Source organism: Hyaena hyaena, unplaced genomic scaffold (assembly GCF_003009895.1).
Source record: "Hyaena hyaena isolate Hyena2069 unplaced genomic scaffold, ASM300989v1 scaffold_1148, whole genome shotgun sequence".
Lineage (NCBI taxonomy): Eukaryota > Metazoa > Chordata > Mammalia > Carnivora > Hyaenidae > Hyaena > Hyaena hyaena.
In genome coordinates, this window is record NW_024081782.1 from 324667 (window position 1) to 351487 (window position 26821).

The 26821-nt window shown below is 36.3% G+C and overlaps 1 protein-coding gene across 3 annotated transcripts in view; it reads left to right on the forward strand.

The window, feature by feature from the left end:
- The window catches only part of KLHL7 (kelch like family member 7), a 59385-nt gene that overhangs the window by 30325 nt on the left and 2239 nt on the right, over positions 1–26821 (forward strand). For all 3 annotated transcript variants that reach the window (XM_039222517.1, XM_039222518.1, XM_039222519.1), the window contains exons 5-10: positions 985–1160; positions 3633–3807; positions 14734–14876; positions 19829–20069; positions 22330–22531; positions 26708–26805. In XM_039222517.1, the coding sequence (XP_039078448.1) occupies positions 985–1160; positions 3633–3807; positions 14734–14876; positions 19829–20069; positions 22330–22531; positions 26708–26805 (1035 nt within the window). The remainder of the gene's footprint in view (positions 1–984; positions 1161–3632; positions 3808–14733; positions 14877–19828; positions 20070–22329; positions 22532–26707; positions 26806–26821) is intronic.

The following is a 26821-nucleotide window of genomic DNA, read 5'->3' on the forward strand; positions in this document are numbered from 1 at the left end:
AACTTTTTCTGTATAGGGCCAGATAGCTAAATATTTTAGGCTTCATATGTTATGTACGTGTCACATATGGTTCTTGACACTTCTTTTCCCTTTCCCTCTGCCCCGCTTTTTTTTTTTATTACCCTTTAGCAACATTGGGGCATCTGGACAGCTCAGTTAAGCGACCGACTTCGGCTCAGGTCATGATCTTGCAGTTTGTGAGTTCGAGCCCTGCATCAGGCTCTGTGCTGACAGCTTGGAGCCTGGAGCTTGCTTCGGATTCTGTGTCTGCCTCTCTCTCTGTTCCTCCCCTTATCACACTTTGTCTCTCTTTCTCTCTTATAAATAAACATTAAAAAAAAATTTTTTTAATAAAAATAAAAACATGAAAAATGTTTTTAGTTGCTGACCAGCTGACTGTGGGCTGGATTTAGCTCATGGACAGTACTTTACAGATTCCTGAGATGGAACATTAATAACCAGTTGAGGGGTGTGGGACACTTCCCTCTCAAAAAAAACAGAACAGCTAGGAAAAGGCTGAATGGGAAATGTATAAGGGTTTATATAAAGAAAGCTGTGTAATTACATTGAAGATCGTAAAAAATCTAAGTGGAGATACATGTCGTGTTCCTAAGAGGAGCTCCTCCGTGTTGTGGAACAGTCCCTCACAGTAATCCAGAAATTCAGTGCAATCCTAAGTCAAATTATATCAGGAATTTTTACAGTAGAATGTTATATGCTTATTTTAAAATCTCTTTGCAAGAGAAAATGTTTAACAGCCAAGAAAAATATGAAAAAACATTGAAGGGGCTTTTTCTACAAAGTATCAATATTGGCCATATTTAATTCAGTATAGTATTGGCAAAGGAATAAACCAGTAGAACAGAAAAGGATCCACATTTGTTAAATTCATTCAGCCTCCGTTTTTGGAGTCCTACTTTGTTTTCAATGTGTGTTTGGGGATTTGTAAAGTGATTTTCTATTCATTGATTTCTTTATGTGTAGGTATAAGTGTGCTAGCAGAGTGTCTGGACTGTCCTGAATTGAAAGCAACTGCAGATGACTTTATTCATCAGCATTTTACTGAAGTTTACAAAACTGATGAATTTCTGCAACTTGATGTCAAGCGAGTTACACATCTCCTCAACCAGGACACTCTGACTGTGAGAGCAGAGGATCAGGTGACCAAATTGTCTTCTCACTTTTTTCTTAGTAAAATATCCTTATTGATTTCTTATGTTTCGTGCTTGGATACATGACAAAGGAAAGAATCATAGTGTGAGAGAATGTGTTCTTTACATTAAACAGAGTATTCCAAAGTCTTTTTCTTAGGAAAAGTAAGTCTTGGGTGCTTTTAAGGCTTGCTCTTTTGAGAGATAGGCTGTTTGGTAGAAATGAAGTTATTGGGCACCGTGGTAGGAAGAACAGTGCTTCCCCCCCGAGGGTATCCACATCCTAATCGCCGGAACCTGTGAGTGTGTTACCTTACAAGGCAGTAGGACTTTGCAGATGCAGTTAAAGATCTTTGAGATGAAGAGATGATCCAGGTGGGCCCAGTGTAATCTCAAGAGTCCTTAAATGTGGAAGAAGGAGGCAGAAGAGTCACTGTCAGTGTGATGCAGTGTGAGAACGAGTTGGCCAGTTACTGTTGGCTTTGATGATGGAGGAAGAGGCCACAAGCCAACGAATGCAGGAGCCTGGTAGACTCTGAAAAAGGCAAGGAGATGCTTTCTCCTCTAGAGCCTTCAGGCATTCCTGATGACCCACTGATTTTGGCCTATTGTGACCCATTTTGGATTCAACCTCCAGAACTGTCAAATAAACTGACGGAGGTGTAAGCTGGGTACAGTCATTTGGGAGCTGGGTGGACTAACACTTTGAAATGCAGACATTAATTTAATCCCTGTTTTCAGTCCCATATCCTTCTCTGTATTTCATTTGTTATATCAGCAATAGGAAACTAATAGAGGTACTGTCAGATCACATGCTTTGAGTTACTTTTGTTCTCAAGGTAAGAGATTAGCACTGAGCTCTTTGTGTCCAGTCTTCATGACCCAGAGCATTATATTAGTCTACAAGTTGACAGATTGGACCTGGAAGACCTGACTAGGGAAATACAAACAAAAAAACACCTTAGTTCTGTGACCTATGACCAAAATTAACTGACTTATATGCATTATAGAAAGGGCATTAAAAATAACCATTCTGAAGGAACCTGGCAAATATTACCTAGATTGTCAAACCTGATGAGCATTACTTTACTGGTTAATACCGTCAGTGATAAGTCATGTTGATATCAGGTACCCTTCATATAATAAGAAGAATGGCATGGCACCTCTGTAGTCTTTCTGCCAAAAAACAATCCTAGTCTAATCATGAGAAAAACATCAGACAAACCCAAATTGAGAGACATTTCACAAAATAACCTGACCAGAATTTGAAACTGTCCAACTAATCAGAAATAAGGAAAGTCTTCAAAACTGTCATAGTCTAGAAGACCCTAAGGTGACATAATGAATAAATGTGTTGTGGTATCTCTTATGGGATTATGGGACAGAGAAAAAAATCGATAAAAAACTAAAGTGTTTTTGGAAATACGGACTTTAGTTAATAATGGATCATTAGTTGTGCTAAGAGGATCATACTAATGTAACATTCTGACAACTGGGTGCAGAGTATATGGAAACTCTGTGCTATCTTTGCAGTTTTTCTGTAAGTCTAAAACTTTTCCAAGATTGAAGGTTTATTTTAAAAAAAATAGACCGATGTCCATAAAAAATCACTTCATATGGAGATCAGAAATTACTCCATATTAACACCAACCCCAAATTAACTAATTTAAGTAGCTTAAACATGTAGCAGATATGTTTGTTTATGAAATAATGGGTGTGTTTTCAGTGTGTCTGAACTGATTTGTGGGGCACCTGGCTGGCTTAGTCACTAGAACATGTGACTCAGTCTCATGGCTATGAGCTCAGACTGTACATTGGGCATGGAACCTACTTTAAAACAACAATAACAATAAAAAACTAGTGATTCATAAATCAAGTTGTGTTGATAAACTTGCACTTGGAGAGGTAAATGCTACAGTACTATTTTGAAAACAATTCTTACATAATTTGTAATGTATTTTTTAAAAAATAGAATTCTTATATCATAAAGTTTCTGGTAGCAGATAAGTCTATCAGTTCACAATTCAGGAATATATTAAAATAAAAATCATAATGAACTTCATTTCTCTTAAGATGGACATCCTCTTAGGAAATTAAACTATGTCCCTGGTACCAAGTAAACATGTATTGACACTATCATTGACTAATAGATCTGTTTCAGTAGAAATGTACATCATAGCTCCTGAAAAGAAGTTATATTTTGTTTTAAAAAATAAATTCAGTATCCTCCCTGTCATTACATTATATACTAGTAATTCTAAAAAATATATTACTTATAAGAATCATTAGAGCTGTGTATAAACTGTTAGGAAGTACAGCCAAGTGTTAGGGAATGAAAGAAAATGTCTGAATAAAATATTGGGAAGAAGTGGTTGTGTCTTTATGAGATCCTCCCCTGACCTTCAATGTGAGAGTAAACGTAGGTAATTGGAAATGTTGCTGCCTTCTAAGAACTTTACTATGCTGTCTTTCCCCCCTTAGGTTTATGATGCTGCTGTCAGATGGTTGAAATATGATGAACCTAATCGCCAGCCATTTATGGTTGATATCCTTGCTAAAGTCAGGTTTCCTCTTATATCAAAGAATTTCTTAAGTAAAACAGTACAAGCTGAACCGCTTATTCAAGACAATCCTGAATGCCTTAAGATGGTGATAAGTAAGTTGCCTTAATATCCATTTATAACTTGATCCTGTAGCCAGTTTCTCATGGGCTTAAAACCCTTTAGAATGGATCAGACTCCATTCAACACTTAGCTCTTTTATTTTATTTTATTTTTTTTTTAAGTTTATTTATTTATTTTGAGAGAGAGGGAAAATCCCAGGCAGCTCCCAGCTGAGAGCATGGAGCAGCTCAATGTGGAGCTTGAACCCACGAACTGTGCCGTAACCAAGAGTCGGACACTTAAGTGACCTAGCCACCCAGGTGCCCCAGGACCTAGCTTTTTTAGATTAATAATCCACTGAGGTTCTTAGCTATCTACCTGGAGGAGACTTAGCCCCAGCCCTCATTTTATAGGAATGTGTGTGATGGAAGGTAAAAATTACTTGGGCCCTGTCTCCTTTTGTGTATGATAGCTTTCATGTACTTTGTTTCTAGTGATTCCTTTTTTTTTTTAATTAACATTTATTTATTTTTGAGAGACAGAGCATGAGCAGGGGAGGGTCAGAGAGAGAGGGAGACGCAGAATCCAAACCAGGCTCCAGGCTCTGAGCTGTCAGCACAGAGCCCGACGTGGGGCTTGAACCCACGAACTGTGAAATCATGACCTGAGCTGAAGCCGGATGCCTAACCGACTGAGCCACCCAGGTGCCCCTAGTGTTTCCTTTTTAGTTTACTCAGCCAGATAATGTACTGTGATCGATTTTTTTTTCTTTTTGGTCTGGAGCCAATAACTACCATATGTTTTCATTTACTTAGTTTTTCTTGGCTTTCAGGCTAAGTCCCAACCCCTCTGTAAACTACTACTTAATAAAATTCTCCAATTAAACAATCTTTTGCTTTTCTTTCTTGGAAACATCCTTTGTAGAGCCTTCCTTCTATGTATTCCAGTATGGACTATTTGCACTATGACTCTGAGGCACACTTCTTGTCCTGGAACTTCCCTTCTCTGCTGTCTTGGGCGCTCCTCTCCTTTGTTAGATCTACTGCCTACTAGGACCCCAGGTCTTCCCCTTTTCTAATTCTCCCTGTTGAATGGAATGTATCCCCTTACAAGTTCCTGAGAAAGAGTATGTCATCAGTAAATATTTGGAGACTTAATGAATCTCCTATATTTATTTTACCATAAAATGTTGAAGGATAGTTAAACTGGGTATAGAATTATATTGAAAATCATTTTCAGTTAGAATTTTGAAGACATTGCTCCATTATTAACTAGCTTCCAATGTTATTTTTGAGAAATCTGATGCCAGTCTGATCCTTTCATTTTTTTATTCCTCTTTGTAACCATTTAGATTTTTTTTTTAATATCCGTGACGTTTTGGAAGTTCATGATAATGTAAGTTGGTTTTTGGTTTTTGGGTTTTTGTTGTTGTTGTTGTTGTTGTTTTTAGTAATCATGTTGAATGTTATCTTTTCCGTTATAACTTTCTCATTTCTCTGTTTTTGGTTACTGTGATTCTTCAACACTTGAGTCTCTATTCTTGTCTCTCATTTTCCATCTTTGCTTCTTTGATCTATCTTCCAGGAGACAACCTTAATTTTTCTATCACCACTTTTATTTCAGCTATTATTTTTTAATTTCTGTGAGCTTTTACTTATTCTAATTCCTTATTTCATGACTGTAATACCTTATTCTGAAGTAGCATTATAGTGCCTTTCATGTTTATTTTGTCTGCATTTTCTATATTACCTTTGAATTTTATTTTTCTGTTTTTGTTGTTGGAAGCTTTTCTTAAATGTTTGTGTCATCTGTGAATCATATTTATAAGATCATAATAAGTTATTAGTAAAACCAATAGGTAACACTATATATGTGAATGGGCTCTTGGTTCTTGGCCTGAATTGTAGGGTAATCAGAGTAAACACACATTTTTTTTAAGTTTATTTATTTTTGAGAGAGAGAGAGCAAGCAGGGGAGGGACAGAGAGAAAGGGAGACAGAATTCCAAGCAGGCCCCAGGCGTCAGCAGAACCCAGTGCAGGGCTTGAATTCACAAACTATGAGGTCATGACCTGAGCCGAAGTTGGCCTCTCAACTTACTGAGCCACCCAGGTGTCCCCACAACCATTTCAGTTTAACATTCTATCTGCTATGTCTTCACTTACTGAGTTTCAAGGTTATACAGATCTTCTGGTATTATCAAAGGTAGAGTTTGTTTCTTGCCTCGTTGTTTGGGATGGCTTTCAAAAGAAGAGGAGAAAAAAGGTCTTAAAATGAACATTCAGTCTCAAGTTCCTTTTATCGTTAAATCTGAATCACTGTTTTGGTATTGTTAAATCTGAATCTAGTTTTAGGGATGTAGTTGGAAATGTCTTCCTTATTCCAAGATGATTTTTTAATTTCATAAATGCTTTTGTGCACTTAATGGATTTCTTATTTTCTCCTTTTTAAAAAAAATGTTTAAACCTTGTATCACTGAAATTTATTTGAATACATAAGAATCTAGCTTTTTTTCCCTTTAAATGTCTAGCAAGATGGCGCAATGTCTTTATTGAATAATTCATCTTTTCGCACTGATTTGAAACATCATAAATTAAATTTCTACTTATCTATATACACACAAAAATCAGTTTCTCTTCCATTTCTTTCTAGTACCTTTTTAGTATTGTTGCACCTCATTTAAATTATATGTCCTGGAGAATTTATAATTTTCTTTTTATAACTTATACATTTCTTAAAATCTTTTTGTAGATATTTTTGTTGTTGCTAATGTGAATTGTATTTGCATTAGTCATTACTCATCTCTTTTTAAAACTTTTTCAGTTGATTTCTCTTGCTTTTTCTAGGGATTTAATCCTTTATCTGCAAGTAATGATAATTTTGGCTTTTCCCCTATACTATGTATACCTTTTGTTACACTGCCTGGTTACCTTAAATAGCCTTTTCATGACAGTGTGCAAATAAGTAATAATGATGATAAATGACAGCCTTGTATTTTCCTTTAATGAAATATCTTTAATCCTAGTGGTGTGGACCTGGGTTTTGACTGTGGTTGGCTCTATGTGTGTGGTACTAGATGGATCTGAATAGAGTGGATGTCTATAATTAAGACAGTACTTTTGTTTTCCTAAACTGTAAACTTTAATAAACACCCAGAAGTATTTTTTCTGAAAGTTTGAGTATTTTGGCAAAATCACTGTAATTGTTGTTGTTTTAAAATATAGTATGCATATTTAAGCTGTACAGAAAGATATAAAAAATAATAATGTAAATATTCATGAACTTATCTAGCACCTTGAGAAATCAGTACAGATGAAGCATCCAACGTATTCCTCTCCAGTGACAGCTCACATTCTTCTACCTGAGAGGAAACAACAACCTTGAATATGGTGTTTGATCACCATACAGTTATTTATTTAAACAGTTACCATATATGTAAGCAACATTTACTATTGTTTTTGCAGTGTTTCTAAATGCTACATGAATGGTATACTGTATGTATTCTGCAACTTGCTTTACAAAATACTTTATAATTTCCATTATGTTTTCTCTTACGACCAATAAGTTTAGTAGACGTATGCTTTTAAATGCCTTTGGTTATGGATTTTTAACTTAATTGCATTGTGGTCTAAGAAAATTATGATCAGATATCAGTTTTTTAATATTTATTGAAAGTTGTCAATTTTTGCAAAATTGTCTTGTTTGTATCTTTTATGACCTATTTTTTGGACTAATCTATCAGTTCCTGACAAAGTTGTATTATATTCACCCACTATAGTGGATCTCTTCTGTAATTCTGTTAATTTTTCTTTTCTATATTTTGAGGGTTCCAAATATGAGTTTAGAAATATTATCTCCCTGGTGAATGCAACTTTTTATCATTATGTAGTGATGTTTTTCCCTAATAATGATTCTTCCGTTCTCTATTTTATCAGATATTTTTGTAACTAAACCACTTTTTATCTGGTTACTATTTTCTTAGCTTATATATATATCCATTCATTTCTTCTCAAACATTTTGTGTCCTTATATTTTAGTTAGATCTCTTAAAAACAGCATATAACTTCATTTTCTTTTTTAAACCCTTTCCTATTGTCTTTTAACAGGTAAATTATATTCCATTTAATTTATTGTATGTACTATTATATTTTTAATTATTTCTAATACCTTATTTCACATTTTTTGTTTATCCTAATTTTTCTGTGCTTTTTTCATCTCCTTTTGGGTTGAGGTTTATTCCCTTCATTTTTTCCTTCAACTGTTTGAGAAGTTTTATATTCTGTATCAATCTTTTTAATAGTTATCCTTTATATTTTGATATATGTACCTGGAACATTAATATTTCTACCCTCCTCAAGGGGCACCTGGATGGTTCAGTCAGTTAAGCTTGTCCTACTCTTGATTTCACCTCAGGTCATGATCTCATGGTTTGTGGGCTCAAGCCCCACAATGGACTCTACAGCTGGCAGCATGGAGCCTACTTGGGATTCTCTCTCTCTCTCTCTCTCTCTGCCCCTTCCCCACTTGCACTATCTCTGTCTCTCAAAATAGGTGAATAAACTTAAAAATATATATATTTCAGGGCACCTGGGTAGTACATTCGGTTAAGCATCCAACTCTTTGTCTCGGCTCAGGTCATGTTCTCACAGTTGCAGAGAGTAAGAGCCCCTCACTGGGCTCTGCTCTTATGGTGAGGAACCTGCTTGGGATTCTGTCTCTTCTTGTCTGTGCCCCTCACTTCCTTGTGCGCTTTGTCTCTCTCTCTCTCTCAAAAAAAAAAATTTAAAAAAAACCCATAAAATAGGTAGATAAATATTTCTACCCTCTAGAAAACAAGGGTCTTAGGACATTTTAATTCAGTTTATCTCTCTATATGTTTTCTTGTTCTGTATTTTTGTTCTCTTTTTTTTTTTTTTTTTTTTTTTTTTTTTTTTTTTTTTTTTTTTTTTTACTTTCGACGTGGGACATTATAATTTTTTAAAAAATATAGTGAGTGTTTAGATATATCCATGTTTGCTAGTTTCTTTGCCCACCATTTCTTCTTGTATCATAGACCTTTTGTGATTATTTTCCATATTTCTACATTTATGGTCTGTTTGTTATAAATTGCTGTTTACAATTACAATTGTTATTTACAACCATTGTAAATGATTATCTGGAAATGTCTTTTTATTCCTCCTATTCTTTTTTTTTTTTTAATGTTTTATTTCTAGGAGAGAGAGAGAGACAGCGTGAGCAGGGGAGGGTCAGAGAGAGGGAGTCACAGACTGAAACAGGCTCCAGACTCTGAGCTGGCAGTCAGCACAGAGCCCGACGCGGGGCTCGAACCCACAAACCGCGAGATCATGACCTAAGCAAAAGTCGGACGCTCAACCGACTAAGCCACCCAGGCACCCCTATTCCTCCTGTTCTTAAATGAAAGGTTAACCGGGTGTATAATTCTAGATTGAATACTTTGAAGATACTACTTCACCCTGCCTTCATCATTACTGTTGATCCCTGCTTAGTCTAGTTGTCATCTTTGTAGATGATCTGAATTTTTTCTGTGGCTTTTTACAAGACCTTTTCTTTAGAAGAGCTTTGTGGTGTTTAGCACCAAATGTGTGTGGGTATTCATTTCTTTAGTTTACCCTGCTTGGTATTTGTTTTATTTCCTGAGTCCAGCATTCTGTGTTTTTCATCATTTGGAAAATTCTCAGCCATTTTTTTCTTCAAATAATGCCATGGCTTCAAAAGTTTTGTAGTTAGAAATGTTGGAAAGCCCTTCCTCTGTGATTTCTAAACTTTCCATTCGTCTTTGTCACGTTGTGTTGCATTTTTGGTAATCCTGCACATTTATATTCCAGATCACAAATTCTTCTTTCACCTCTTTCTTTTCTAATCAATTGTTTAACTTATACTTTCAGCTTTTAATATTAATATTTCTTTTTATTTTTCATAGCAGCCTGTTCATTTTCAATAGTCTTTCTTGGCTCATGTTTTCAGTTCTTTTATCTCTGTAAACATTTTAAATGTAATTTTATGTTTTATGTTTGTTGATACCAATATCTGAAGTCTTTGAAGACCAAATGCTGCTATTTGTTGATTGTTTTGACTTATTTCTGGTGGCTTAATTCCTTATGTGCTTTGTAATTTTGGATTATGAGTTTATATTTGCTTGATATTAATCTCCAAGAATATTGGGAGACCTGTGAGTGTTCCCTGCTCTCCTCAAGAGGAGAATAGTATTTGCTTTTGCCGAGTGCCCTGGGGCACAAAAATCCAAGACTACTTTAAATTTTTCGTGGCTCTGGTTTCCTAGATTTACAAAAAGGTAAATTCAAACCTTAAACTTTATAGGAGCAGGGCCATCATTATAAATTCTTGAAGGAAACTTTACCTCTACCTGGAGCTGCAATTTAAATAGGCAAGTTACTATTTCCCCCTTCTGCCATAAAGCAGCTTGGTTTTTTTGCTCTTTTTTTTTTTTTTTTTTTGGCTTATTTTTTCATTAAAGATAAAACAAGTCCAAGTGATTTGGCTTTAGATGAAGATCTCCGGTCCAGCACTTGTATAAATCCAAGGCCTTATTTTTCTCTCCCTCATATGGCCAATAAAATAAATGTCTAGGTTTCCAATATTCTCAAAAGCCCTCAGAGTAGGTCCAGGTTCTCTTAATGCTTACCATTCTAGTATTTAGTTTTCTCATTTTTCACCCTCTGATCTTGCATTATTTTTGCCACTTTAACATTTTATTTTATTTTACTTTACTCTTTTTACTCTTTACTTTTTACTTTAAGTTATCTCTACCCCCAACATGAGGCTCAAACTCACAACCCAAAGATTGAGTTGTATGCCCTACCAACTAAGCCAGCCGGTACCCCTTAGCAGTACATTTAAAACAAAACAATGTTTTAACATTTATTATTTCCAGCACAAAGTTATTTTGTACCTGGAAGGTATGTGTGAAGATCTAAACTGTCTTGCTGCTGTAAGTGGAAGTTTAGCTTATTCTTTGAAGAGGCCTGAGAAGTGCAGTATAATGACTGTAATATGCTAAGTATACTAATGCTAACTCTTCTGGGCTCTTGAATTACCAGTCATCCTAAACCAAAAACCACATGGATAGTATCCACAAATGGGACCAACTGTAAGATTTCAATTAATGTGATTTTCAAGAAAACCTCTCATAGAAGGTAGTTGGAACCTACTTTGAACCATTAAGTTGTTTTTGGTGCCTCAACTGGACATTCCATTTAAGGTATAGCTGATTTCAGGCACAAGTTAAGGAAATAAATGAAAGAGAAAGGAGCATGTTTCCTCATGCCTAAGACATTTTTCTCAAGAGTGGCATTAAGTTTGAGTGTCCTAGTAATTAAATAGTATCACTTGCCTGTTAATTTGGGAGCTAAGTAAAATTTTCATTAGCTTTATCACCCTGCTACTACATAATAATACTGGCATAGTTTTAGGTAGGTTGACCCAATATTGTCCCTTAAATTGGAAAAGTGTTGTGATATATCCATACAATGGAATGCTTTGTGTGTACTAAAAATATTTTAAATGACTAATAATTTGGAAATTTTTCATAAGTTGTAAAAGCATAAAACAGTATATGGCATATACTATCTTTTTGTTAAATAAAGAATTTTTAAAAGACTAGGAATATTTTAATCCAGTTACAGTGTGAAGAGAAAAAAAGAAGAGGATATAAGTTAAGGACATATCTTTATGAATACCTACATTTAAGCAGTGGTAGGAGGAAAAGAACCAGGAAAGGAGAATTTACTAAACTGCTTGAACCAAAGACTGGTGTCTTGAAAACCAAGGTATAGAGAGAGTTTTAAGAAGTAGAGCCTGGGCGGCTACTAGTATTTTAACTCAAGAAAGATGAAGGAAAAAATTGGGACCAAAAAGATGCCTTTAGATTAGGGCTTTCACTTTTTGGATTTCATATATGTTAATAATCAGATTTTTTGTCATGCCTCCATTCCCACACTGTGTGTTATATTTCTGGTTTCATTGGATAAAGAGCACCTATTCATACATGATGTGAGCTGTTAAAGACAAGTAGCCAATCTCAGTCAAGTACAGTATTTAGTTCCTATGTGGATTCTGAATTGATTTAGAAACAGGAAGGCAGGATTATTTTGGAAATCCAGCCAAGTATAGGGATTCCAGAGAGCCAATCAAGGTGTTTATTACATTTTTTTCTTTTCTTTTTTAAAAATAAACAAAGTACATTGTTCTAAAATTCCTTGACTAACACAAGCAGCTAAAACTCTCTAGGCTTTGGGACCTGGACAGAGCTAAATGGAGAAAAGAAGACCTCTAAACTCCTTTCTTCAGATCATTAGTTACCTTCCTCCATCTGCCTTAGCACTGCCTTTTGAGACTGGAAGCAAAGGGCCAGACCAGCTTCTTACTCAAAATTTGCAAATGACAATACTTGACTCTCAAAGGAATAACTCCCAAAGCAATAAGCCTATGGAACAAAGAGCTCCTCAGGAAAGATGTCAGAGTATTTGTCCCCAGCCCCGTCCGTATAGAGAAAGAGCCTACCAGTGAAGCCCCAGCTAATGCTTCCTTCAGGGGTCAACACAGTTGGCCACAGTCAGCCACTTTTACCCAGTGACCTGTTGGTTGCAAACCATTGCTACCTGTCTTCTCTTGTTAGGAGTATCCACAGTACACCTGTGGCCTATGTGGAGCCCTCCTAGAGCAGTAGCTCTCACACCCCAGCATTTCTGATTCAGAAAGTCTAGGTTCAATTTGTATTGTTAACAACTTTCCAGGCACTGCTGCTACTAGTGATGGTCAGGCAAGAACCACAGATCAGACTTGGAGTAGGAGGGCTGAAGGTGAGGTCAGCAAACTACATTCCACAGGCTAAAGGTAGCCCCGAGCTAAGAGGATTATAAAATCAAACAAATGGAGTGTATGTTAGAAACCATATGTGGCCCACAAAGCCTAAAATATTTACTGTCTGGCCCTTTCCAGAAAAAGTTCGCTGACCCCTGACCTAAAGCATGTGCCAGAGCCTTGACTGCAAAGGTCTCCTGCTGTTCTAGTACAAAGTGCTTCTCCTCAAACTCTGAATGAAGGACATGCTAAATATTGATTTTCAAACACTCACAGACTTCTCCAACCTCTTTATATTTGAAAGCACAGCACAGCATCATGAAGAAAGTGTTTTACATGTATTAAGAATTGTAGCCATTATTTTATTTTTGGATCTATAGTACTGCATATCATACATAATTCAAAAAGGTATACAAGGATATATACTGAAAAGTCTGCCCCCTACCCCCTCTTCCCCTCATATTGGAGGTTACTTGAGTCTTTGTACACATTTACATACATATATTTGTATAAATTTTATAATTATGTGTATATATGCATAAAACATAAATTTTTAAAACACAAATGGTATCACACTGTGTACTCTGCTACATATTGCTTTTTTTCATTCCACATTAGTTTTTAGAGTTCATTCCATGGGTACATATTTCCCTTTTTCATTTTTATTAACAACCACATATAATACTCCATTGTATGGATATACAGTAATTTTTAACCACTTTCCTAATGGAACTTTAGGTTGATAAACTCCTGAAAGAAGAATCACTGACTAAAGAGTGTGTGCATTTGTAATTTCAGTGGATCACACTGTTGCCCTCCAAATAGTATGTATTCACCCACATCCCTACCAGCACTGTGTAGAAGGCAGCGTGTGTTTACCTACACCTATATTCTACCCTGAGTCCAGACAATTTGATCTTGGCCAATTTGATAAGTAAACAAGTATGATTTAATTTGCATTTCTCTAATTAGAGCACTTGAGCATCTTTTTGTATATTTAATAGGAGTTGTCTGTAGTTAGTTCTTTTTCTGTGAACTGTGTTCAGTTACTTAATGGAATTTTCTGTTAGTAACTGGTCTTAATCTAATTAACATATATTTCAATATTTGCCCTTTTTTTGACAAATATTTTTTTGATAAATATTTTTAGTTTGATATTATCTTTTGGTTTTGTTTTTTCTTTCTGCCATGCAGCAATTTAACTTAAAATTTTATGTAAAGTCAGTTTTTTTCATGGCTTGTTTTTCTGTCTTAGCTTCTCCATTGGGCTTATTTTTTTTTTTTAATTTGTATATTTCTTTTAGTACATTTATGAGATTTTTGCATACTCAGGTATTCTGTTGATTTGGAATTTAGAATAAATTATGAGGTAGGAGTATAACTTTTCTTTATATCATTATCTAACATGATTTATTGAGCAACCCACCTTCCCACACTGATGTGAAATAATACCTTAAAAGTCCTTAATTGTTAAATGGCCATTGACAAAATTAAGGAATTGCTAAATGAAAAGGATCAGGTTACATCACAATAATTCTGAATTATCATTGCATTTTCAAATCATCTAAGGCATCTACTTCTCGCAGTGCATATTGCAATTACCATGGGATTTTGTTAAATATGTAGATTCTGATTCACTAAGCCTAGTAGGTTCTGGGGTTCTCTGTTTCTAATAAGCTCCCAGATGCTAAAGCTGCTGGGCTTTGAACCACATTTTAAGTGGCAATACTAGCGCCTGGGCCTTAACAACAGAGTTTTTTTATTTTATTGGTCTGGTAGTTTCAGATATTTCTGATTCCAATGTACTTATAGTTAGGATTGAAAACTGCTAAGTTAGGAGATCTGAATTTCAGTAATTATTATTTTGGCAACTATTGCTTGAAGAGCCAGATAATTCACTGGTGTGTAGTATTAAGTGGGTTTGGTGTTCTTAGCCTAATAGTGATTGCTGAGAATAATAAATTGGTTAGGACTCCAGTCCTTACACATTTTCCTACCTCTTCCCCCTCTTTCCTTAAATGCTATAGAGGGATAATAGAAAAACAGTTACAGAAGTAAAAGCACTATTTGGTTATTTCCATTTCAAAGCATTAAAGTGCCTCAAGTTTTTGTTTGAAAAGTTGCTGTGTTTTTCTACAGGTGGAATGAGGTATCATCTGCTATCTCCAGAGGATAGAGAGGAATTAGTAGAAGGCACAAGGCCCAGAAGAAAGAAACATGACTACCGCATAGCCCTATTTGGAGGCTCCCAGCCACAGTCTTGTAGATATTTTAATCCAAAGGTAACAGATTTTTATTGTTTTTGTTTTTGAAAACTCAGAGCACATAAACACTCACCTGCCACTAGTAATAGTAACTCATACCTTTAGAGAAGTTACAGTTTATGTTGTTCTTTCACATATCTTTTAAGATACACAGTTCTTTAACAAATAAAGAAATTGAGGCTAGTCAGATTTTAAATGTTTCAGTAATTGCTCTGGAATGCAACGTAATAACCACTATCAAAGAAAATGGAAAACTAGTTCTCCTATCTTACCTCATTTTGTTACTAACTCCTTGCATTCATTACAACTCTTTGTTTTCCTTAAGTGCCATTTTCAATGACAATATGGTTCTGGAGCTGTATGTGGGGCTTTTTTTACTTCAGTAATTATGTCTTAATGTAAATTAATACAGAGTCATTCTAGAAAATTTGGAAAACCTGGAAAATCACAAAGAACAAAGATAGTTACCTTTAATCCAACTATGTAAAATAATTACTAATTTAATGTGTTTTCCAGTACATGTTATGCCATTTGGACCAGCAGAGCCTGAGTTACAGGTCTAGAAATACAATTTTTAATAGACTATTAATTATAACCTTGAGAAAGGCCACCTACATTTCTACCCCTTATATTTTAGACGTGGATGTTTTGGCTGTGGAAGAGATAATACCATATTTTGCTGGTACTAAATGTATTGCTAGGCAGAGCAGATATCACAGTCCTAAAATATAACACCCCAATCTTGCAAGATGGTACCCAAAACTGGTGTTGAATCTAAGCTTATAATGGTCTCTTTCATTATTTTGTTGGCCCGTTTTTGGTTGATGATAGTTACTGGATAAGTCCTCTTGACATCAGGATGCTTATCTGATACTTGTTTCTTTGGAGGCAGTCTATGTAATACCGTAGTAGTGATGTACAAAGCATTTATAATATGGTGATGTTGTCAAGTGTGTAAAAGAAAGTGAAGGCCAATCCAAGTCCAAAGAATTAGTTCCAATGAGGGCAGAGCATTGTCCCTTTAACAGTGGAGGGGTCGCAGTGTAGTTAGCCTGGTATTACATAACTAACTGGTTTCCTCAAGGTTTGGTCACAAATCAGGGGTTTAGGATTGGTTAATATTCCTGATAAAGTGGGCACTGACTAGTGGATAGCCACATTGGCCTTGGGAAGAGGTAGTATGTTAGCTTCCATAGCTGCTAGCTTATGCAGCCTGTTACTGACCCTGTGGTCACACATAAGCCCGTTGAGCACAAGCATCAGATTGAAGAGGGAAGATAAAGATGCATTTATATCCATGTGATTATTAAGAGACTTTACTGGAGTTGTGGGCACTCTGGTAAGAATTCATATAGGATGCAAGTTTGTGTCCTTTCTAGAGGGCCATCTACATTATCCTTACTGTAATCTTTCTGTCAACAGTCTTATTCAGGTCTGCATCCATCTGTGTGAACCATTAGCTACTGTCAAGAATTGATAAAAACTGGGGCACCTCATGGCTCAGTCGGTTCAGTGTCCGACTTCGGCTCAGGTCATGATCTCGTGGTTTGTGGGTTTGAGCCCCATGTCAGGCTCTGTGCTGTCAGCTAGCTTAGAGCCTGGAGCCTATTTCAGATTCTGTGTCTCCCTCTCTCTCTCTGACCCTCCCCTGATCATGCTGTCTCTCTCTCTCTCACAAATAAATAAAACGTTAAAAATTTAAAAAAAAAAAAAGAATTGATAAAAACTGACCTTAGCCTTTCCCTCCTGAAGAGTATAATGGAAAATAAAAGGACTAAAAATTCTACCAAATCAGAAGGTTTCTTCTGAATTGCCCTTTAGTACCATTTTTGAAGGGACTATAATGCTTTAGCAGTCCACTTTTGACTAGTACTATCACAAATGAACCAAGCTCTAGTCTTTCAAATTTCTCAGCTGATTTATTAAGGACTGCCTCCACAAATACATAACCCTGGTTGAGGGAGAAGGCCTCCTAGGAAAGGGTTGTGATTAGACCTTTTGGGTATTCTGTGCATTTGGGACCTCCATAGGTGCAGGGTTATGTTTACAAACCAAATTATTGGTCGAAGGCATGCTATTTGTGATTTGATAGATCAGGTAAACTGCTTCAAAACCGGTTAATGATATGGTCACCTGGTTTCCCTTGGTGTCAGACATTTGCCATCCATCACAACCTAGTGGTCAGCCAGGAGCTATTTACTAAAAAAATAAATGCCAGGGGCATGCTCTGTGATCATACTAGAATATCCCCCAAGCCATGAGCAGCACACTGGTCAGTATATGGATGCCCCAGGATCACAAACTAACATGAGCCATCCAAGCCATTCGACTATAGCCTGTCCTACTTAGAAACTTGTCTCCTGCTCTAGCTTTCACTTGGAACTGGCAGCTTTTTGGTTTATCCCATAAACATAAAAGTGGGACACCCACTTACAGGATACGTCCCATCTGTAGTATGTAGGAGATACTTGGCAGCAAGTATGTAGCCTTCTTTCCAAACTGCCATAAACATGCTGTAGGTCAGAGCTTGTTGAACTTTGTCTGTAAAGGACTTCATAATATTTTCATTTTTGTAGGCTACACAGTCTCTGTCATTACTGGTCAACTCTGACACTATAACAGGAAAACAGCCATAAACTACATGAACAAATGGGCATGGGTGTGTTCGTGTAGTTTATTTACAAAACTAGGCAGTAATTTGCCAACCCTTTTGCCAACCCAGCTCTAGACCTGTGCGCATCTTCGAACTTTGTAGTGACCACCACTGTATTCTAGGCAAAGCTTCTGTCCTGTCAAGCACTTGTCTTACCACTTCCTGTTCTCCAGAACTGATCAGTATTATGGGCATCAATATAGGAAACCAGGGAGTGGGAGGGGCATGACTGTGCTGTTATAAACTGTGAGTTAAATTAGGAACAACAAGCATTTAAGTGGCCATTTCTCAGCCGTTAATGATTGTTAAAATTAGTAAGGAGTCTAAGGGAAGGCCAGAGACCTGCTTAAAGGGAATTACTGATTAAGAATAACTGCTTTGAGGGGCACCTGGGTGGCTCAGTCAGTTGAGCTTCCGACTTCGGCTCAGGTCATGATCTCACGGTTTGTGGGTTCAAGCCCCGCGTCAGGTTCTGTGCTGACAGCTAGCTCAGAGCCTGGAGCCTGTCTTTGGATTCTGTGTCTCCCTCTCTCTCTGACCCTCCCCTGCTCACAGCGTCTCTATCCCTCTCTCAAAAATAAATAAAACATTAAAAAATTTAAAAAAAGAATAACTGCTTTAAAAAATGAAGAGATGCAGCATGCGTGTTTTGGGACAACGTAGTATACATTTGAGGGACTCTCAGCTTTCCCCCATAAAACAAATGGATTGCTACAATGTCATGAAGGATAGCTGGTGTTCCAAACTGGGCCCTCTGATGCCTTAAGACAGACTTACTACCTATGCAGCAGAAGGCAAAATTTACACATCTGGAGGGTCCAAAGTCCCTAAGGGCTTCCTCGATATTTTTTTTTTTTTTTGAGTTTGGGCCCCACATCGGGGTCTGCACTCACAGTGTGGAGCCTATTTCAGATCCTTCATCTCCCTTTCTCTCTACTCCTCCCCTGCGTGCTCTCTCTCTCTCTCTCAAAAATAAAAATAAACACTAAAAAGAGTACTTCTATTTAAGAAAAAAAGTCTCTTGTTTTTCTGGTCCCCTAAAAAGCAGAATGTTCATCCTCATTAGGAGTCAAGGTGCTCTGAATGAGGGGCTCTTTTGCCTGAGACCTTCCCAGTGTTGTTATGACACTTTGATCTAATCTGATGAATGTCTGAAACTGGGTGCTGGTGTGACAGGTATCCAGCGGATTTTCCCAAAGGGAGCTGAGCATTAATAATCACACATACATACTGCTTTGCTTAGTGAGATCAGGAATTGTTTCGATTTCTGCCAGACCTGAATTATTTTCAGACATTTTCAGAAAGCAGCAGAAACACTATAGCTTCCTTGTTCAGTAATAAAAAGCAGGGACGGGGGCCGGGCCGGAAATCTAAGATACTGTAGCTTTGGGAGACTTCCCCCATACATTAATATAGAGAAAGGTATCCTTGAATGTATCAGACACAGTGAAGAGACTAAATATTGCTGTGAACCACCTTTATTATGAAGTACTAATTAGATGCTCATTTCTAATCATTGGAAAGAAAAAAGTGAGTTTCCAGACTAGTCGAAACAGATTATTCAAGACCAGCTGAATAAACTGGCTCAACTGAATATTTTTTAAAAATTAACATCACAGAAGTCCACAAAAGACCTTCTCTCCTTAGATGTCAGGAAGATCATAGCAGTTTAAGCTTCATGTTAGCCAGTGATTCTTTATATCACTCTATATATCTGGCAGGTAAGGGATGGCTACAGTTACATTTGAAATAAGTTTTTTTTCTTTTTTTTCTTTTTTTCTTTTTTATTTATTTCTAGGCGAGAGAGAGAGAGAGAGAGAGACAGCATGAGCAGGGGAGGGTCAGGGAGAGAGGGAGTCATAGACTGAAACAGGCTCCAGGCTCTGAGCCAGCAGTCAGCACAGAGCCCGACGCGGGGCTCGAACCCACGAACCGCGAGATCATGACCTAAGCGAAAGTAGGACACTTAACCGACTAAGCCATCCAGGCACCCCAAAATAAGTTTTTTTTTTCCTAAATGACAAAACTACTTCACTTATTTTAGGATTTTCTTGTGTTATTATCCTTAATAACAGAAGGAATAAGAGACTAGTGGTAGGTATACATCCAAATGTGAGACAGACCATTTAATCCAGAGCCAGAAAACACCCCAAGCAGCTACTCTCTTCCTCTCCCTCTGTGCCCACTAACCAACATTGTGATACGTACTCTAGTAAATTAACATACTCTTATATTTTGTATTTTCTCAACTATATCTTTGCCTTATCTGTATCAATGATAAGTTTTGCATTACTGACCATTTTCTTTCCTGTTACAGGATTATAGCTGGACAGACATCCGCTGCCCCTTTGAAAAACGAAGAGATGCAGCATGCGTGTTTTGGGACAACGTAGTATACATTTTGGGGGGCTCTCAGCTTTTCCCCATAAAACGAATGGATTGCTACAATGTCGTGAAGGATAGCTGGTATTCCAAACTGGGCCCTCCTACGCCTCGAGACAGCCTTGCTGCCTGTGCTGCAGAAGGCAAAATTTACACATCTGGAGGTTCTGAAGTTGGTAAGGACTTAACTCGGTATTTTTGTTTGGGGAGAGTGTTTTAGCAAGTATCTTTCTTTTTCATATTAATATAAACAATTGGTGTTGTCTTTTTAACATAATTTAAGTACATATCTGTCACATTGTAGAGCCCATTTCCCTGAAGGTTACCTTATTTATTTTATAAATCATTAATTTTTCAAGAACTTCAGCTTTCTAGGTTATGTTAATTGTCCCATTTTTTTCTCAAGCCATCTAGATTTTAATTCTATTTAGAATAGTTTCCAATATATAATATTTGCTTTAATGATTTCAGAGTTTGATTCACTCATAGACTCTTTAAGATCTCTTTACTACATACTTGCTTTTAAAATCTATATTATTTTTTCAGAACAGGGTATCGGCTTGGGTGTAAAAAACCTTTCTCATTAATGGATAATTTGTTAGCATCCAGGAGTGGTCTTTTTCTAAATGAATAGCTTTTCTAAATGAATATTCTAGGTGCAGACTAGCTATGTAATAGCTTTTACATGCTTTCACCTTTTCAAATAATTTCTTTAGCTAAATAATGGGTTTATAAAGAAAACTTAGAAGACCAAGTAAACCTAAAGTATGGAATTTAAATGTTAATTTTTATTTTATTTGATAATTTTCATATTAGGCCAGAGAATGTTTTAGTTTTGGTTAGCATATGTATCTGGTTTATGTTTTTACTCTTCCACTAGATGTCAAATGAATATTAGAAAAATTAAAGATTTTTAATTTTTTTCAAGTTTATTTATTTTGAGAGAGAGGTAGCATGAGCGAACACTGGCGAAGGTCAGAGAGAAAGGGAGTGAAAGAATCCCAAGCAGGCTTGATCCTTTCAGAGTGGGGCCCCCCACAGGGCTCGATCATGACCTGAGCTGAAATCAAGAGTTGGACACTCATCTGAGTGACACCCAGGTGCCCCAGAAAAACTAAAGATTTTTAAAATGTGACTTAAAAAGTGACCTTTTCCTCCCTTTAAAAGTATTCTTCATAGAATGTCCAACACAGTATATTTCAAATGCAATAAATTCTAAAGATAACAGAAACTGTTCTATAGGTATACTTTTTATAGAAAGTATAGTATGTAACTTTACTTCTTCAGCAATTACTAGGTCAGTTTTTTACTTAAATAGTAATTTCTTATATCTGCCATATACTCTATATTTCCCCTTTAGTATCAACCAGCTGAATCTACCAAATTGAAAATGTTCCAGAAGTTAAAAAGAAGTTATTGTTAATCAGGATGGTTGCTTCTTCCACTTGTTATTCCTGGAATTTTGTCTTCTGTAGACCTTCGTTGTGATTGAGAATTATAAGGGTGTTGTTTCATTAGCGAAGTCCAGAAGAGTGGGAGATGAAAAATTATTTGGCTAAATTTTAACTTCTTTTTTCTTGGGAAGGAAAAAGCACTTATGTCTTTATTAGTATCATTTCTAAAATTCTCTACTGAGCCCGTATAACATACAGAAGTTGCAAAACAGGATGAATATATGTTCAAAACCACCGAGAGTAGTCAGGAAGAATAGTTTTGTTAATGGTGCAGTGACAATTACAGAATGTATGATGATAAGCCTTAGAATATTATCAGATTGTAATTTTCAGAGTTTAAGGTATGGATTTATGATCTGTAAAGAGCTATGGTTTTCTCCTCTATAAACATTTGAAGTTTGGACAATTCCCATCATGCATAACTGGGCTTGAAGACATACATAATGTTGTTTATTTAATTTTTCTTCTGAATTCAAACCAATTTTTTTCCTAAAATTACCAATAAATATCTTCAGCGGATTTTTTTTTTAATATTTTCTAAGGTCTATACAAACAGGGTTAGCTTTTTCTTAAGCTATTCCTATATTTGGCTGTTATTGTTAATTAAGTTTAGAGAAGACTAGGGGCGCCTGAGTGGCTCACTCGGTTAAGCGTCCGACTTCGGCTCAGGTCATGATCTCACAGTTCGTGGGTTCAAGCCCCACATCGGGCTCTGTGCTGACAGCTAGCCCAGAGCCTGGAGCCTGTCTTTGGATTTTGTGTCTCCCTCTCTCTCTGACCCTCCCCTGTTCACGCTGTCTCTCTCTATCTCTTTCTCTCTCTCTCAGAAATAAATAAAAACATTTTAAAAAAATTAAGTTTAGAGAAGACTTTACCATGGTCAATTTTTCCCTCCAGTAACTAGTGACTCACCTTTACAGTCAGCTCACTCCAAGCCCACACATACACTAAGTTAAGTATGATGGGCCTTTGTCTTTTGCAGGGAACTCAGCTCTGTATTTGTTTGAGTGCTATGATACACGAACTGAAAGCTGGCACACGAAGCCCAGCATGTTGACTCAGCGCTGCAGCCACGGGATGGTGGAAGCCAATGGCCTGATCTATGTTTGTGGTGGAAGTTTAGGGAACAATGTTTCTGGGCGTGTGCTGAATTCCTGTGAGGTTTACGATCCTGCCACAGAAACGTATGTATTGGTTTAAAAGTCTTATTTTAAACTCGTACAAGAATAGACCTGTTCTTAAGTCAGTGAAATTACACTGGGTATAATTTATCTTTCAAGTAACATCGTTCTTTATTTACGTATAAGTGTTTGTAAATTTATGTGTAGAAGTTTGTGTGAATAACCCTCTGCGTAACTCATTAAAACTATACTGTGTATAAACAAACAAAGTCTTCTTTCACAGTTAATTGTAGTTTCTAAGCTCAGAGGAAGAAGATGGCAGAAGGCAAAGGAGCCTGACAGAATTTAGTTCTTGTATTTGGAACGTGCTAGGTTCAGGACGTTTATGGCCTGGACCCTTCCTCTATGCTTTAAGAAATGGCTTGACCTTATATACCCTGTGGGAGCCATTCTCTTTCTTGTTTGTACACTAAATGCTGTGAATGAGACAAGTATGACTTGATTCATCAGATCCATAAAATATTTTTGTTTGAGGTAAGGAAATGTAGGGGAGGAGAGGGAACAATTGATAACCAGTAGTAAATTTGCCTTTAGTTGGTAATATTGTATATTGGTTTGTGTCATTAATAAATCATACCCCTAGGTATCATGTCTTAATTCTGAGTTTACATATATGTTTGGATATATATTTTTTCAATAAGATTATTCTTAAATCTGATAAGTAAATACTGCCCTTTAAAAGACAGACTAAAGAAATAAATGGTTAGGCAGTTTTTCTGACCCTGTAATTAATGATGGAACCTGTTCAGTGTAGACAAAGATAATGTGCCAATTACTGAACAGTAGAGGGGTGGGTAAGTAAGGTGCCATTTAACTATTAAGGAAATGACCACAGGTAATATCTGAGTCAGACCTTTTTTCGATACTCAGAAACATCCAAAGAGATTTAATATGAAAAATTACTTATTAAGGATTATTCTTCCTTTACCAGAACAAGTTTTTAGGTGAATATGTTCAACTTAAACATTATGCCAAAGAACTGCACCAAAAATCTTATGCTCAAGTTTTACCTTTAGGAAATATTGCCAGATTACAAAACATAGAAGTCTTTCACTCCAGCTATTGCTTTTTTTTTTTTAAATCAGAAGTAAGAATTTAATCCTAAAATATTATACAGCTATTTATTTATACTTCCCACCTATGTTTAAAGGTTTTAAAATCAGCAATTCCTTCCCCAAACAAAGCTGCAGTTACAGTTACAGTTGTTCTTTTTCTCTTTTTTTTTTGCTCAAATGGTTACCAGTGTTAGGAATAGAATTGAAAGCAGTTTATCTTGAAACTTATCTTTTGCAAAAGTGTTAAGACTAGAAAATCTCTTTGATATCATCAAATTTACTGTTACTCACCGTTTTTCAAAATATACCTTTGTCCTTGCCAGAGCACACTGGGGTACCTTATCTCATCCCATCATCCGTCAGTTGTGCTCACCCTGTCTTGTCCGAAACTACAGGAGAGGGAGGTGTGTGCCAACTCTCTTTCCTCTTGCAGCAGTCTCTGCTTTACCTCTGAGAAAGTTCATATTCAAAACTAGTAATGCATAGTAGTTGGAAAACTGTAGTCTCATTCATCCTGCTGCCTAATTATTTTTTCATTTCTAAAAAAAAAAAACTCTTAAAGTAGAACCCATACCAGATAAACACCAGGATTCTAAATTTTGAGATCTTTATTTAGGCACTCTATCAGTGTAGATTAGTATATTCATACTCATAGTGGCAGGGAAAATGTATAAAGGAATTCTTCAACCTCAGTATTTTTAATGTTTATTGATTTAGTTTTGAGAGAGAAAGAGCAAGAGCACTAGCTGGGGAGGGGCAGAGAGAGAATCCCAAGCAGGCCAGTGCAGAACCTTACATGGGGCTCAATCTCATGAACCATGAGATCATGATCTGGGCTGAAATCAGGAGTTGGATGTTTAACTGACTGAGCCACCCAGACACTCCTGCAACCGCAATATTTTTTAAAACTGGGTCAATATATTCAATTTTGGGGAATATTTTAAAACTTATACAAGTTAGCATTTATTTTGTATATATTGAGCTTATGTATGAGACTTGAATTCTCTATATTCTCTTCAATGCCTTTAACTTTTCCTAAGTGAAAAGCTAGTGTGACTATAACAATTCATATCCCAAAATGAAAAGTTATATACTACAATGATTTCGTTTTTTAAGTGTTTTGTAAGTAGAATGGTTTAATTGGAAGCTAAGAAATGGAGCCTGTGGAAACAACATGACACAGGTTATGCAGTCAGAACTTTAAGAAAAACTTCTAAATACTAAAGTTCAGGTTGGGGAGAGCATGGACCTAATACATACTCTGCATGTGAAATTACAGAAGAAGAAAATGGATTTTGGGAAACTTCCTACTGCAAACCTTCAGGAGTCTTAGCTACAGAGATCATCCTCCACTTAACAGTGGGTTACAGCCTCATAAACCCATTGTTAGCTGAAAATATCGTTACCTTGAAAATGCATTTACTACACCTAACCTACTGGACATCGTAGCTTAGCCAGGCCTACATTAAACATGCTCAGAACACTTACAGTAGCTTACAGTTGGGCAAAATCATTTAACACAAAAACTGTTTTATAATAACATGTTGACTCTCTCACATGATATAGTGAATCCTGGAAGTGAAAAGCAGAATGGCTATACAAGTATAGGAAGGTCCTAAGTGTATCAGTTGTTTACCCTCGTGATCACCTGGCTGACTGGGAGCTGTGGCTCACTGCTGCTAGCCAGCCTCACAAGAGAGGATCATGCAGCTAGCCCAGGAAAAGATCAGAATTCAAAATGTGATGTACAGTTTCTATGGTGTGTGTTTCACTTTTGCGTTATCACAAAGTCAAAAAATCATAGGTCAAACCATCGTAAGCATCAGACCACCATTCATCAAAATACACTCTTACTTTACATCATGGACATATGTGGAGAAGAAAGGGGTATATATTTTTTAATTCTTCCAAGTCAAATACTATGTTTATTGCATTTTGACAGCTCACCATCTGAAGCTAACCACTGAGAGGCAGTGGAGGTCCAGTATGGCTCCCACATCTGAGCTGTTTGCTGCTCTTTTTCCCTGGGCAAATATGTGTGTTTACTCTGAAAAAAAAAAAAAAAAAGAGGACCAATGTTGCCTTACAGAGTGCTGTTACAGGGTGCTCCGAAAATGAGAGTGGTAACTGTCAAATATCTTTTGAAACAAAAAAAATGTATAAATACAAGGCAACAAAACAGTAGCTGATATTTCAGAGTTCATCATTATGTCCTAATTGTTTTTGAAAAATTACAAATTTAACTTTTTAAAAGAAGAAATATAAATATCATATTAAAGAGTTACACTTTTGTCCAGTTCCTGTTTGTTTTTGCTTGGAGACTTTTGGCTTACATTAGCAGTTGAGACCCAAGTCTGTATGCCAGTACTCTCTTCACAATCACAAATGCCAGTTAGGTATATGGGATTGTATGCAAAAGAAGGGATTGAGTCTCATAGAAAAAAAGAACAGTTGTCTCTGTTTATGAGGCTGTTAGCTATGAATTAGTATTCTTCAACACTGTGACCACATTTATATTCTCAATCTCATTACTTACAGTAGTGGCTATGAACAAAATAACATGCTATTAAGGTATTAAATTGGACAGAAGGACAGCACTTTTGTTACTAGAGCTGCCTAAAGTTCTGAGTGTACATTTGAAGGTGGACATGTGAATAGTAGCGGATACTACTCATTTGCTGATTGCTAGGGCTCAGTGTTAAATTTGTGTTTTACTCATACATTAAATATTACCTTAAGTACTTATACTTAAGTACCTTCCTTTTTTTTTTTTTTTGGTTACCATTTTAACAAGTTGTTGTGAACTACAGGGATTGGATTTCCTCACAAAGATGTATTAGCAGTCTCCAGATATTCCCTATTTCTCATATTTTATTGAAGTTGAATAAAATCCCCATTTACCCCACTTTTAAATAAATTACTCAAAACCATGTTAGACTTTTGTTTTCTAGTCTTTCAGGTGTGTGTGTATGTGTGTGTGTACACATATGAGTGGTAAATGAACACTTAATTGAGATAACAAACCTTTCTTATAAATTAGTATGAGTGCTTTACTTCCTGTGAACAAGTATAAAGGACAAAATAAAGATAAAGAACAAAAATAAAAACTTTCTTTTATTTTCAGGTGGACTGAGCTGTGTCCAATGATTGAGGCCAGGAAGAATCATGGACTGGTATTTGTAAAAGACAAGATATTTGCTGTAGGTGGTCAGAATGGCTTGGGTATGTGTTATTAATT